The 14,623-nt window shown below is 31.4% G+C and overlaps 1 protein-coding gene across 3 annotated transcripts; it reads left to right on the forward strand.

Moving 5' to 3' along the window:
• Positions 1–7,489: 7,489 nt before the first annotated feature.
• Positions 7,490–11,246, forward strand: LOC105116072 (uncharacterized protein At1g04910-like). 3 transcript variants are annotated; one of them, XR_840462.1, is made up of 9 exons: positions 7,490–8,133; positions 8,471–8,538; positions 8,659–8,747; positions 8,885–9,050; positions 9,250–9,539; positions 9,623–9,827; positions 9,920–10,077; positions 10,173–10,249; positions 10,551–10,642. XR_840462.1 is itself a non-coding variant. In XM_011013251.1 (9 exons), the coding sequence occupies exons 2-9, from the start codon at positions 7,893–7,895 to the stop codon at positions 10,795–10,797; spliced, it is 1,464 nt and encodes a 487-aa protein (XP_011011553.1). In that variant the 5' UTR covers positions 7,493–7,601; positions 7,772–7,892; the 3' UTR covers positions 10,798–11,246. The 3 variants fall into 3 exon arrangements, 2 of the variants coding, with proteins under 2 accessions (XP_011011553.1, XP_011011552.1); XM_011013251.1 differs by lacking the exon at positions 10,173–10,249 and having other exon boundaries at positions 7,493–7,601; positions 7,772–8,133; positions 10,551–11,246; XM_011013250.1 differs by lacking the exon at positions 10,173–10,249 and having other exon boundaries at positions 7,493–8,133; positions 10,551–11,246.
• Positions 11,247–14,623: the final 3,377 nt, after the last annotated feature.

A 14,623-nucleotide genomic window follows, 5' to 3' on the forward strand; every position in this document is an offset into this window, starting at 1 on the left:
AGTAGTAGTAGTAGTAGTAGTACTAATAATAATAATAATAATAATAATAATAATAATAATAATAAAGAAAAAGAAGGAGAAGAAGAAGAAGAAGATGAGAACTTTGAGATGGAATATTAATGTAACGATTAAACAATGATAATAACAAATGTCAAGGTTAGAGGTTCCACTAATGGTATATCAAACAAGTATAGTATAAACTCTTATTATTGAATTGGAAACCACACACAAAGGAGGTTCCAATCAGATTATATATTGTTAACATGATTACATTAGTCATCTTATTCAATTAATGCTAATACTTGTAAATCTCGTCAAGCATTCATGATTATAACTTATGTTAACAATAAATCAAGTTCCTTTCATAGCTCAGGTGTCGGTTATACCATACATTATGGGCTATGAAAGTGCCAAGCATTTGTTGTACCAAGTGTTATACAACATAAATCAAGATTAGTCATTTAACAAGCAAAGTATTAAAGAGTGAACAAGATAACAAATATAAAACATGTTAGTATCAAACATTAAAGTCCATATTAAGTTTACATTATACTTATTCTTACACCATTAGTGTAACCTTTTCACCTTGACATAATTAACTTAGCTAGACATAATGAAAGAAAGCAAAATAGATAAACAAAATAAGAACATAAAAGTTAACTAAGTAAAGGAAAGGAAATGAAAGGCATAAACTTAATATTAATGAAAACAAAGCATAAAAAATACAAAGAGAGAAAGGAAGAGCATGATCTTGATCTGAACACCAAGATGCCTAAATGCATGGCAAATGCCTCCTTTTATAGGCCAAAAATGGGAACTATTGATTTGATGACTAATTGATAAGTGGGTGACCAACTTTTGACTTGGTGACAATCCTTATCTTCTTTTGTCTGCCCAAAACGTCATTGATAACGTCAAAATTGGAGCCAGTTGCAAACATGAAAGTTGTAGGCAATTGTCTCAGCTTTCTTGTGTAAAACATTCAGCTCATTTGGACTTCTAGAACTCCAGATATGGCCAAAATACCGAACAGTGCTCGGGCTGGAAGACAGATTCGGGCTTCTTTGTTGTTGCTACAATTTGGACTTGATAATGGCCTTTTTAGATCTTGGGCTCCATATGAAAGTTGTAGGCCTATGTCTTACCTTTCCATCCATATAAATTGGACCTAAATCTGAGATATATAGCTCCAGATATGACCCATTTACCGAACAGTGTTCCGGTTTGGATTGCACCGACATCTCTTTTCTAAGTTTGGCCATCTCTTTATCCTTGCAATTTAAGTTCTTCAAGTCATCAATCAATCCTTTCATTTATGTGATAGGCCTGCATTTAAAATGAACATTTACCATAAATTAAAGGTATTAAGTATTATTAGATATATTATTATAAAATATGCTTTGGTTAAGGAGTTATTGATACTTCAAGTGCAAAATGATGATATAAAACCATGATAAAAATGCACTTTTAAGTACTAATCAGTTATTATTTTAAAAAAACATGATTTAACATGGCAAACATACTTTATGCTTTAATGTTAAATCAAAACATTATTGATGAAAAAATATTAATTATACTGAAAAATTGATCACTGAAAGGTTAAGTCAAACCACTAATAACTTTTCTAATATTTAGAGGATCATAACACGTTGCTAGACGATGTACTTGATTTTAAAATATAAATTAATTAGTTGTTGAATTGATAACAAATTAAATTTTTTAATTTATTTAATTCTATATAATTATAATTACAATTTATATTTGAGCCAACATATTGGGAATCTAATGGATTACACATATTAAAAATCATTAGTCAGAAATTAAATTGAAATGATTTAATTAAATATGACTTGATTAAAATATATTTTTAAAATTAAAAACTAAAATATAATTAATACAAGGATTATATTTCTAAACTTAGAAAAATCAAGTGAGGATTAGATTGAGTTAATTTCTAAAATTATCCTGTATTAATATATGGATATTGTCCAAAGGGCAAATTGATATGTTGTTAATTTATAGAGTTTTTTAAATTTTCCTATAAATAGTAAGTTATGCCTTTTATTTTCATGTGATTGTCTATTAGACAAAAAAAACTACGTAAATCATAGAATAAAGAACTAGTATTCTATGTATAACAATTAATCTCTTCTAAACAAGGACTTAAGAATTTTTTTTACTAGTGGTTTATATGAATTATCATTGAAGGTTGAACAATTAGACGATTTGTGGTTTGTGAAAACCTAATCTTTAAAGAATTATTCAAAGTTGAAAAAGATCAGATCTTCAAGTAATAAATCCTTTTGCAATACTAGATTTGTCTAATAAGATCCTAGAAACTCCTGAATAATTTTATTTTATTGTTTCTACTACATATATGATATTCAAAAACCCAACATCTATCCATTTATAATTTTTTATTTTTATTTGACTGTTAAATTATTTTATAAAATCGAGATGGTTTCAATGTAGGATTGAGGTAAAAATATTTTTTTTTTATATATTTGTGGTCTTTTTTATTATCTAATTGTATTATAATCTTACTTTGTTTTCGCCTTCATACTCCTTTTTTTTAAATTAAGTTTTATATCAAGAAAACAAATCTCTATAAATACTTTTAACTTTTCTTTTATTTTCGTTAAGTATCATACATGATTTTATATATATATATATATATATTAAAACTTTCATAAAAATCCTTAACAATATTTCTATAATTTTTTCTTCTTTTTCTATATCTTGAAGTTTTTACTTTCCTTTTTGATTTATTGAACTTTAAAACTTGCACGTATAAATCCTTAAAAACTTCATCTAAGTTTCAAAACAAATTTTCTGATGAACTTTTCTTTCTTTTCGTCAAGTTTGATACATATCATTGTCATCATTATATAGATATTAAAAAAGTACATAAAAATCCTTTAAAAAATTCATTAATGTTTTAATTTTTATATAAAAATGTCATAAAGAACCCATTTTATTTTGAATTTTTTTTTATATAACATATATAATTTGCTAGTATTTTGAATTTTTTTTTAATCATGGCTATTTTAACATGTCATAAGTCATAACCATATATTTTCTTAAGTGCAATATTTTTATTATTCTATATTGATGATTTTCACAAATGACATGGTATTATTAACAAATGACTGGGTAGTTCTTTACACACGTGCCCATATCCATGCATCATAATCAAAATTTTTTATTTATATTATTTTTATTGTATTTAAACAGAAATGGTAACAATTCTCATCCCCATAAAATATGTTTATTGACCCAAATTCTCATATTGGAGACAATCCATGAATGAAGAATTTCAAGCCTTACTTGACAACGACACATGAGTCCTAATTCCTTCGAAACCCAACACAAATCTTATAGGCTATAAGTGGGTCTATCGAATGAACAAACAAGTTGATAGATCCACAAAATATTACAAAGTCCATCTAGTTGCAAAAGGCTTTCACCAATTACCAGGTATTGATTATGATGATACCTTCAGTCTAGTGGTAAAACCTATGATTAGTATTTAAAACTGCATTTTTATCAAGGTTTTATATCATCATTTTGCACTTGAACTATCAATAACTCCTTAACTAAAGCATGTTTTATAATAATATATCTAATAATATAAGATACCTTTAATTTGTGGTAAATGTTCATTTTAAATACAGTCCCATCACATAAATGAAAGGATTGATTGATGAATTTAAGAACTGAAATTGAAAGGATAAAGAGATGGCCAAACTTAGAAAAGAGATGTCGGTGCAATCCAAACCGGAACACTGTTCTGTAATTGGGTCATATTTGGAGCTATAGGTCTCAGATTTAGGTCTACTTTATATGGATGGAAAGGTAAGACATAGACCTACAACTTTCATATGGAGCCCAAGATCTAAAAAGGCCATTTTCAAGTCCAAATTGTAGCAACAACAAAGAAACCCGAATCTGTCCTCCAGCCCGAGCACTGTTTAGTATTTTGGCCATATCTGGAGTTATAGAAGTCGAAATGAGCTGAATTTTTTACACAAGAAAGCTGAGACAATTTCCTACAACTTTCATATTTTTAGTAGCTCTAATTATGATGTTAGCAATGATGTTTTAGGCAGACAAGAGAAGATAAGGATTGTCACCAAGTCAAGAGTTGGCCACCCACTCATCAATTAGTCATCAAATCAATAGTTCCCAATTTTGGCCTATAAAAGGAGGCATTTGCCATGCATTTAGGCATCTTGGTTTCCAGATCAAGATCATGCTCTTCCTTTCTCTCTTTGTATTTTTTGTAATGTTTATGCTTTGCTTTCATTAATATCAAGTTTATGCCTTTCATTTCCTTTCCTTTACTTAGTTAACTTTTATCTTATTTATGTTCTTATTTTGTTTATTTATTTTTCTTTCTTTCATTATGTCTAGCTAAGTTTATTATGTCAAGGTGAAAAGGTTACACTAATGGTGTAAGAATAAGTATAATGTAAACTTAATATGGACTTTAATGTTTGATACTAACATGTTTTATATTTGTTATCTTGTTCACTCTTTAATACTTTGCTTGTTAAATAACTAATCTTGATTTATGTTGTATAACACTTGGTACAACAAATGCTTGGCACTTTCATAGCCCATAATGTATGGTATAACCGACACCTGAGCTATGAAAGGAACTTGATTTGTTGTTAACATAAGTTATAATCATGAATGCTTGACGAGATTTACAAGTATTAGCATTCTACCATTCAAATTGTTACCTCTTTTATAGTATCACAAAATTGGCCCATTTAACAGTTAGATGTCAAAAATATGTTTTTACATGGAACCCTACAAGAAACAGTTTACATGAACCAACCTCTTGGATTCTCTAATTCATCATGTCTTGATTATGTTTGTCACCTTTAAAATTTTTTTTATGGGCCTAAACAAGCAATCCAAGCTTGATTCTCTAAACTCAGCAATAAACTAGTAGAAATGGGTTGTCCTGCTTCCAAAACTGATACTTTTTTATTCATTTTCATATCACAACAGGCTGTCATTTATTTCCTTATATATGTTGATGATATGATGATCACTAGGCCTTATAAATTTCTTTTACACTCCATCATTACAAATTTGCAACAAGATTTCCTTCTCAAAGATCTTGGGGACTTTTATTATTTTCTAGGTATTGAAGTTCTATAGGATGACCATGGCCTTTTTCTCTCACAATAAAAGTATATTCTCAACTTACTTAAAAAGACTAATATGTTACATGCCAAGTCGGTGAACTCACTCATGTCCACAACAAACAACTTATCACTCTTTAAAGGTGATCCTTTCAGTGATCCAACCCTTTATTGCAGCACCATTGGCTCTCTCCAGTATTCCTCTTTTACCCGACCTAACCTCGTATTTGTCGTTGGCAAAGTGTGCCAATTCATACAGCATCCCATGGCAAACCATTAGATTGCCATCAAACAGATTCTTTGTTATCCACTATGGTATTCTGATCCGCTGTACCTCATCCATTAACATATATGCCTTCTCCAACATCGGCTAGGCTGGTTGTCCTAACAACAAACGATTTGTCAGTGGCTACTGTGTATACCTTAGTTCTAATTTAATCTCACGGAGTTTATATAAATAATCAACGGTATCATATTCAAGCATGGAAGCAAAGTATCATGCAGTTGCCAATAACATTGCTAAAGTTATGTGGCTCCAATCTCTCCTAACTAAACTAGACCTTTTGAGTCCAACTCCACCCACACTCTGTTACGACAATATAGGGGGCCATGTATTGAACTATCAGTCCTCTCTATCACTCACGTACGAAGCACATTGAACTGGGCATTCATTTCATGTGTGTTACTTTGCCCGGTTCATCTCCAGCATCGATTAGATAGCTAATTCATTCAAAAAGGCACTTCCAACTGCACGATTCTATAATTTCCATGACAATCTCAATGTTCATAAGCTCCAATTACGATTGAGGGTGCGAGGCATAATGGCACAACTACATCTTAACAAATGGATAAACCTCAACCATCAGATAAAGCTCAAGATAATGACACAACTGAATCTCAACAAACGGATAAAGCTCAAATTCAAAACAAATAAGAAAATCATGTTTAAGGAAGCAAAACTAGGGCTCTGTTTGTTTGCAGAAAAGTGAATTCCTAAAAAGTAAATTATTTTCCGATGTTTAGTAGTGTTATGGAAAATGAACTGGAAAACACTTTTCAGTGTTTGGTTATGTTATGAAAAATAAATTGAAAAATAATTTATTAATATTTTATTTTTCTCAAGTTTATTAAAATAATGAGGAACAAATCTTATAAATTAAAAAGTTGAATGAGAATAAAATTGAAAAAAAATATAATTTCATAAATTATCTCAAATAAAATAAACAATAATCAAAATTTATAATAACAAAACCAAAAAAAATAAAGAAATTAAAATAATAATAATTAACATTTCATAAAGTATTCCAAATAAAATAAGTAAAAATCAAAAGAATGATGATCAAATTTATAGATAAAAAATTTCAATAAAAAAATAATAGGAGAAAAGCAAATAACAATTATAAAAATGAGGACCAAAGTTAATATAAAAATTAAATTTTAAGAAATGAAATTGAAAAATAAATATTCAAAACAAAATATATATAACAATCAAAAGTTTGAGAATCAAATTTGATATAATCAGCAAATAATGATATTTCTAAATTTTTCACAATTTCTGGAAAGTGTTTTCCGCCCAAATTTTTCAGGAAAACACTTTCGTTAAAACCAAGCCAAATTTTTCTTTGATTGGAAAGTGTTTTCCATTAACCAACTTTTCTAATGGCAAACTAACAGCAAACAAACACAAAAAAGTTTGGAAAATGATTTTCCAGAAATCACTTTCCGGAAAACAAACACAGTTCAAAAGAAAAATACTTTTCTGAAAACCAAGTCAAATTTTTCTTTGACCGGAAAGTGTTTTCCGTTGATCAACTTTTCTAATGGCAAACAAACACGGGAAAGTTTAGAAAATGATTTTTCAAAAACTACTTTTCGAGAAACAAACATGACCTTGGAGATAACAAACTCTCTATAAATTCAAATACTTTTCAAATATATCTTGTAATAAAATTAATTTTATCCAAAAATATTTATAAATAAAATAATATATAATCCTCCAAACATTAAAGTGAGGAAAACATTTCTACTCATACCTTTCTCTTCAAAATCTTTAATATGAATGTTTATTTTTCTTGAACAAATATTTTTTAAAAAAACTTTGTTTCCATCGTACCCGTAGTTTATCGCGATATTTTGTCGGCGTAGCGACAATCAAAGATCACCACGGCCGGATCAGCTGCCACGTCAGGCACTCTTAATTCTAGTGGGGCTACCCGTACTGGCGTTAGCTGGCGAGCATTTACTGGCTGAAATGTAAGGGTAGAGTTAAGTAGAGTCAAGACGTAAACCATAGTCAGCCATAACCATAGTTAAATAAATATGGTAAGAAGAGAGAGAAAAAGCAACTCTGAGTAGGGAAAAAAAAAAACCGGTGGAAAGTGATGAAGCGGTGTCTATGTTGTGCTGCCGGTTCACACCATAACAGCTCTTTTTTTTCTTCTTCGAGTACTCTCCACCACTCTCTCTCTCCTTTTTAAAACCGTCGGCGAATATTGTTGTCTCTCTCGCCGGAAAAATTGATGAGATAGTGGAGATATTTCTTCATTCGTTTTTTGATTGATTGATTTTGAAGAGGTGGGTAGAAATTGATATTTATTTGTTTTTCTTGGATTCAGTTTTGGATGTCGAAATTTATTTGTTAAAGTTACCGATCCTGCATTGTTGAAGAGGAACGACAGGTCGTTTTGAATGTGGGAGTAAAGTGCAGTATAGAGAGAAAGTGTGGAGGAGGAGAGTATGGGGGTAGTTAAAGGAGTAGAAAAGATAAGGATTAGTATATCAAGGCCGTCGTCGAAAATGAAGGTGTGGATGGTAAGGGCAACGACGTCGGTTTTGTTGTGGACATGTCTGGTTCAGTTGACGACAATCGGTGAGATGTGGGGTCCTAGGGTTTTGAAAGGGTGGCCTTCCCAATCTGTCTCTGCCGCCTTGCAAGAGAATGTTCCTTCTCTTCCTGCTCGCGTTTTGCCTCCAAAGAGTCAGTCCTTTTTAGCTATTAATTGTGTGATTTCGTGGAAAAATGCATGTTTTATTTTTTATTTTTCCTGATCAAATCTGTCTGATTAATTGTTTGGTTGCATTTAATAAAAATAAAATAAAAAATAAAATTGATGAGTGTTTGTCTGCAAAAGTGATGCTGCAAGTTATCCAAAGAGAATAATATTTGTCAAATAAAACTATTGTGGTGTTGGAAAAACTTGTTTGCATCTGATGTCTTTCTTCTACTTAAATTATATATTTATGTTTTTAGCTGGTTCTGCTTAACTAACATGTCATCTGTAGACTGCTATATCTCATTTGTTTGTTGGCATTAGGGGTTTATAAGAACAATGGATACTTAATGGTCTCGTGCAATGGAGGTCTTAATCAAATGAGAGCTGCGGTGAGTGGCTACAACTGTGCCGTGCACATTGCTGCGCATGTGCATATCTGTGGATGATCTTACAGTGGCGATGTGGTTTATCTGTCATTAATTTTGTCGCTTTGCTTCTCTGCATTACAGATATGCGATATGGTTGCTATTGCTAGATACTTGAATGTTACACTTATAGTACCAGAACTGGATAAAACCTCCTTTTGGGCTGATCCCAGGTGTGTTAACCTCATTTTCGTATTTGAAGTTACCAAATGGTTTCAACTACATAGGAATCTGTACCATTTAATTCCCCCCTTATTTTTGGATTGGAAACGCACCTCGTACTTTTTAACGAGTATCTGTGATCTTGCAGTGAGTTCCAAGACATATTTGATGTGGAGCATTTTATCACATCATTAAGGGATGAGGTTCGGGTATTGAAAGAATTGCCTTCCAGGCTGAAGCAGAGAGTGGAACTGGGGATGACTTATACCATGCCACCAGTTAGTTGGTCGGATATTTCTTACTATTATAACCAGGTTAGCTCATTGTTGTCCTTTTTGCTTCTGGCATTGTTGCAAAAGTTGCCATGTGTTACTTTTGGAAGTTCTTATTGCTAATTTCCATCAGCTAGCTCAAATTGTAGGCTCATGCAAGGTCTCCTAGTTCCCTGGTATTGTTGTTAATTTTTATCTATTTATTTTGCTCGTTGGTATCTCTTTTACATGTTGTATGCAGATTCTTCCTTTGATACAGAAGTACAAAGTTGTACATCTAAATAAAACTGATGCTCGACTTGCCAATAATCATCAACCTCTAGAGCTGCAGAAGTTGCGCTGCCGTGTGAATTTTATTGCTCTGAGATTCACCACTCAAATAGAGGAGTTGGGTAAGAGAGTTATAAGGCTTCTAAGGCAAAATGGTCCCTTCTTGGTACTCCACCTTCGATATGAAATGGACATGCTGGCGTTTTCAGGCTGTACTCAAGGTTGCAACGATGAAGAGGTGGAAGAATTGACAAGAATGAGGTAAGCTGTGCATAATTCCTTATCAGCTCTTTAGCTGCTTGAAGTATTTGTTTGATCCTCAGTCCACATTCTCATCTGAACAGATATGCTTATCCTTGGTGGAAAGAAAAAATAATAAATTCGGACTTGAAGAGGAAAGATGGGTTGTGTCCTTTAACACCTGAGGAAACAGCTCTCACGTTGAGGGCACTGGACATTGATCCAAATATGCAAATATATGTTGCAGCGGGTGAAATATATGGAGGTGATAGGAGAATGGCAAGTCTTGCTGCATCTTATCCAAAACTGGTATGCAGATCAAAGCTGAAATTAACTGTTTACATGATAGATAGTTGTTCCCTCCTCTTCTGTTAACAGGTTCCTTTTGGTTTTTGAAACAGGTCAGAAAGGAAACACTGTTGGAACCATCAGACCTTAAGTACTTCCAGAATCACTCATCTCAAATGGCAGCATTGGATTATCTTGTCGCGTTGGAAAGTGATATTTTTGTCCCTACCTATGATGGAAACATGGCTAAAGTTGTTGAAGGCCACCGCAGGTATTTTTCTTCCAAACAGCTGCTTTTTGATTCATATATTATATCAAAGGTCCTTTAATGTTTTTAAACTAATGTAGCGGTTTCTTTGGCCTCAGATAAATGATTTTGGAATTCAAACACCTTCAAGTTTTAACATTCCAATTTTTCTCTCTATCGGAGTACAAAAATTTGTGTATGCCTTCTACATCAAGGCAGTTCTTTACTCTGGCTGTGAAATCTTTAATGAATTTTGAATCTTGATTTTTATTTAAAATTCATGAACTTGTTATTGTTGATTTTTCAGTTGATATATTGATGTTTATTTAAAATTCATGAACTTGTTATTGTTGATTTTTGCGAAGGTGGTTATCTACTGAGGAAGGTTTTTGATGTTTCTGTTCTTATGGTCTCCGTGTTGTTTCTTTTCTCTTGTGTGTGAAATCAAAACTCATCTATCTTAACACTTTCTTATCCTTTGTCTAATGCCTCCTCAGATTCCTTGGCTTTAAGAAAACAATATTACTGGACAGAAGGCTTTTGGTTGATCTGATAGATCGATACACTAATGGATCACTGACCTGGGATGAATTTTCGTCTTATGTAAAAGAATCCCATTCAGATCGGATGGGCGGCCCAACAAAAAGGTCGGTGATCCTTGACAGGCCTAAAGAAGAGGATTACTTCTATTCAAACCCAGAAGAGTGTTTGCAGTCATCAGAGGATCCATTGAGCAGCACATGATCATTATTTGACGAATTATTACATAAATCAGTCTCACAGTGCTAGCCATTCTACCACAGATCAACATATTGTTCTCTACAAGAGGTACAGTGTTAATGAAGGAGTTTGCTTTCAATAGGCACTTTAGTGTTTGGTGAACTTCAAGAAAGCCTGAGATGATGTGTGGAAGCAAACCTAGGTTAGTATTATAAAATATACTCCAAGACTCCAATCCATGTATAGAAGCTCCTCTGCCATTACAGGGTGATGCCAGATTGACAAGATTGGGTTGTCCAAGTATAAAAGCTCCCCTAGTCATTTCATGGAAGGGTAATCCGTCGTCCTTCCATTTCCATTTTGTACTTTTTTTTTTTCTTTTGGATCTTTCGCCATCTTCTGAGTTCCTAACAAATATCACCTTCTAAAATTTCCTTGCTATGAAAGATCACTGCTGCTCCTTTTTCATTATAGCTCAAATATTTTGCGGCAAATGTCCTCAAAAACCGTAAATGTGAAATTATGCACTTTGTGACTCGTTAATGTAGACAACTGTCTGGAATTCCCTGGATTATCCTTCGTTCACGGGTTTTGAGTCTGAGCCATAGAGGCCGCGCTCATCTGGAGCTACAGCCGACCATTTGAGCTGATTTGATGGTGGTCGCTGCATGTTGCTTGGATTAAACTTGAAAAGAGCCTGTAGACCAAATGCAAAGTTTTCTCTAGTCTTCAAATTCCAACATCAGATAAGGACGACCCAGCTAACCCATTAAGCTAGTCGAATAGGTTTGCCATTTTATGAACCTCTTGTACTGAATGGTAGCTTTTTCTATATATATATATATAAATATTTAAAAATAATTACATGTTTCAGGCTACTTGAATCTTAAGCATTGGTAGGTGAGGAGATTGCATTGCCATCTAGTCTTTAGCATTGGTAGGTGAGGAGATCGCATTAACCAGATTGGTGGCCAGTGCTAAGTTACAGGTTGCAACAAAAAATAAAATAAAATTGAAGACCATGGGGAGCTTTTTGGTAGCTACCAATATTTAAAAAAAAATTAATTTTTTTATTTAATTTAAATTTTAAATTAGATTGTTCGGAGTTGTCTAGATATGATATTTATAACCCGAAAAGTTTGGAAACATGGATTATTGGCAAAATTACAATTTGCTTTTAAATAAAGATTTTAAGAAATTATTTTTTTTAAAAAAATATTGAGATGATTTAATAACTTTTTGAATTATTTTTTGTTTAACTATATAATAATAAAAGTAGTTACTTATAAACTAAACTTGAGTATCAAGTTAATGCTTAGATGTTTATTTAAATTTGCAATAACTTCATAATTTTTTTTAAATAGGTTATGAAGTTTGATTTTTAATCAATTATGTTTAACTTATCAAATTTATAATTTAGGTTAAAAACTTCACTAGGTTCAATAATTTTTTAAATATTTTTAATTTAATTATACATAACAAAAATAAAAGCTTGAAAAATTGAGCACCTAACATAATCTTAGGTTTTTTGTTTGAAAATATAATAACTTCATAAAAAACAAATTAAAATAAATTATAAAGTCTATTTTCTAATCAATTAAGTTTAATAACTTTGTACTTTCTAAAACTATTTTTTCTTAATTTTTTAAGGGTGAACAACGTGTTCTTTACTATTTTTTCTTGAACAAAAATAAATAAAAATATAGTAGGTTTTGCATTACTCACTTTTCTAGATTTTGGTCGTCCCATTTGGTTTGAAAGTAGATTAGCTAACTTTAAGGGCTAAAAAAATTCACCAATTATTTTTTATATGAAAACATCTAGAAATACCCTAAGAATTACAATAAATCAATTTATGCTCTTAAATTAGAATTTAATAAATTTAAAAACAAAAAATCAACCTAAATAATTTTTTTTAGAGTTTTGATCTATAATTACTAGCAAGATAAAGGGAAAAAGGCTTAAATGAAAGTTTTATTATTGAAAAGTGGTCATTCACCAACTTTCCCTCTCATTTATTATTTTTTGATGGCTCTTTCTCTCTCTTCTCCCAAACTCAAGCACTAAAATGCTAAAAAAATAAAGTTTTAGATTAATTAAATTGTTTAATTTCCAAACTAAAGGGATCCAAAATGATTTTTTTTTATCAAAACCCAAAAAAACATTTTATGGAAAAGACGCTAACATAAATTATTATTATATTTTTTGCAAAGGGCATTCCAATTTTTCTATGATGCAATTTTGATCCTCTCATTTTCATACCCAAATTCCTTGTCATTATCCTCATTTTCTACCAAAAACCCAACCCCTTAGTTTCTATCATTTTTCTTAATCTCTGGAAAACCCTATCCCTAACAATCTATCATTCCCTTTCCCGAGTCCATCAACTCTGTTGTTCCTTCGGTTTTTCGTGTCATTTTTTTTTAATTTTAGGGTCGTTTGGTTTTTCTTATACTAGACAAACCTCACAGCTTGACTGTACCCTCTTCCTTTCAGCAATTCACTTGTTGTGCACGAGTAAAAGTTTACACTACTCTAACATTGCTTTGTCTAATTATCCTTTGTTGTCTTTACCTTTTTGACAATAAAGATTTGTCTAATTTGATTATAAGGTTTGCAGGTTGCAAAGTGTTCGAAGTCTAAACTTTTCCCTTTTCCCTATAAATAGGAAGTTAGGTTAAGGTTTTAGGCACAAAGAGAAGGAGAGGAAATCGCAAAAAAAAAAAAAAAGATAAAGAGATATAATGAGTCACATATTGTAACTACAAGTATGGCAGGAGACAAAGAATAAGAGATGATAGAGGCTATGACAATTTGAAATTATGACTATTGCTAGAATCCACTAAGATGCTAAATGCACCGTTTAACTATCCTGTTTTTAGTGTTATTAGATGACACGTGTAATAAGGCCTGTTATTCCTACAATTTTGGGCAAATCAATCATTATATGATATATTGGTTGTAATAGAATATGAAAAGTAAAGAGAAAAATAATGAATGCATGGGGGAGAGAGAGAGAGATTTGGGTGAATCACTCCATTGCTATCCACTTTCCCTTTCTTTTTCTTCTTTTCTTCTTGTTACCTGATTTCATCAACCATTGTTAAAGAACTAGTTTCTTATTAGATTCTTTAATTGTTGGTAATATTTTCATTTCAATCATACCATAATGAGAGAGAGAAATAGACAAGAAGAAAAAGCTTGTTGGTAAATGATATATATAGAGAACTTAATTAAAGGACAAATACAAAGAACATGGAACAAAAGAACAAGGAAATAAAGAAAAAACAGCAGAAATGAATAGCATGAGGTTACTGTTATCTCTCTAGTTTTATTTATAGATGAAATCAAACTATAAAAGATAAGAATCATAACAACCATCATCTCCTTTATCTAAGGAACTATATAACTAACTAGATGTATCTTAGATAAACTTAAATCTAAAGATTCAAACAACATCAAGATAATGATGCCATTAATATATAGATAATAATGAAAGAAATAAAAATACTGAACAACAAACTTTTAGCTTTGATGCCATCACTTCAACAGTCCTTCGTTCCAAAGCTGCATGTTCTAATCCTCTCCCTTAGAGCTTCAAATATGTCTTTAGCTAAAGGCTTGGTAAACAAGTCTACTAATCATTCTTTTAAAGTGCAATAGTGTAACTCTAGTTCTTTTTGCTGAAATTGTCTAATAGCATAGAACTTGATCTTTATATGCTTAGTCTTATCATGAAAAACATAATTTTTTGAAATAGCTATTGCTAATGTGTTATCATAGAACAATTCTGTGAGACTTCATTGATCAAAGTCCAGATTAATTAACATTTTTCTTAGCCATATCAACT

This window comes from Populus euphratica, unplaced genomic scaffold, assembly GCF_000495115.2.
Source record: "Populus euphratica unplaced genomic scaffold, PopEup_1.0 scaffold846.1, whole genome shotgun sequence".
In the NCBI taxonomy this organism is placed as follows: domain Eukaryota; kingdom Viridiplantae; phylum Streptophyta; class Magnoliopsida; order Malpighiales; family Salicaceae; genus Populus; species Populus euphratica.

Excerpts from the sequence above, each read along its gene's own strand:
- LOC105116072 (XM_011013250.1), top strand. The coding sequence starts at position 7,893 with ATGGGGGTAGTTAAAGGAGTAGAAAAGATAAGGATTAGTATATCAAGG. Across the intron at positions 9,051-9,249 it reads TTTCTTACTATTATAACCAG|ATTCTTCCTTTGATACAGAA; the intron begins GTTAGCTCATTG and ends TGTTGTATGCAG. Across the intron at positions 9,828-9,919 it reads CTGCATCTTATCCAAAACTG|GTCAGAAAGGAAACACTGTT; the intron begins GTATGCAGATCA and ends TTTTTGAAACAG.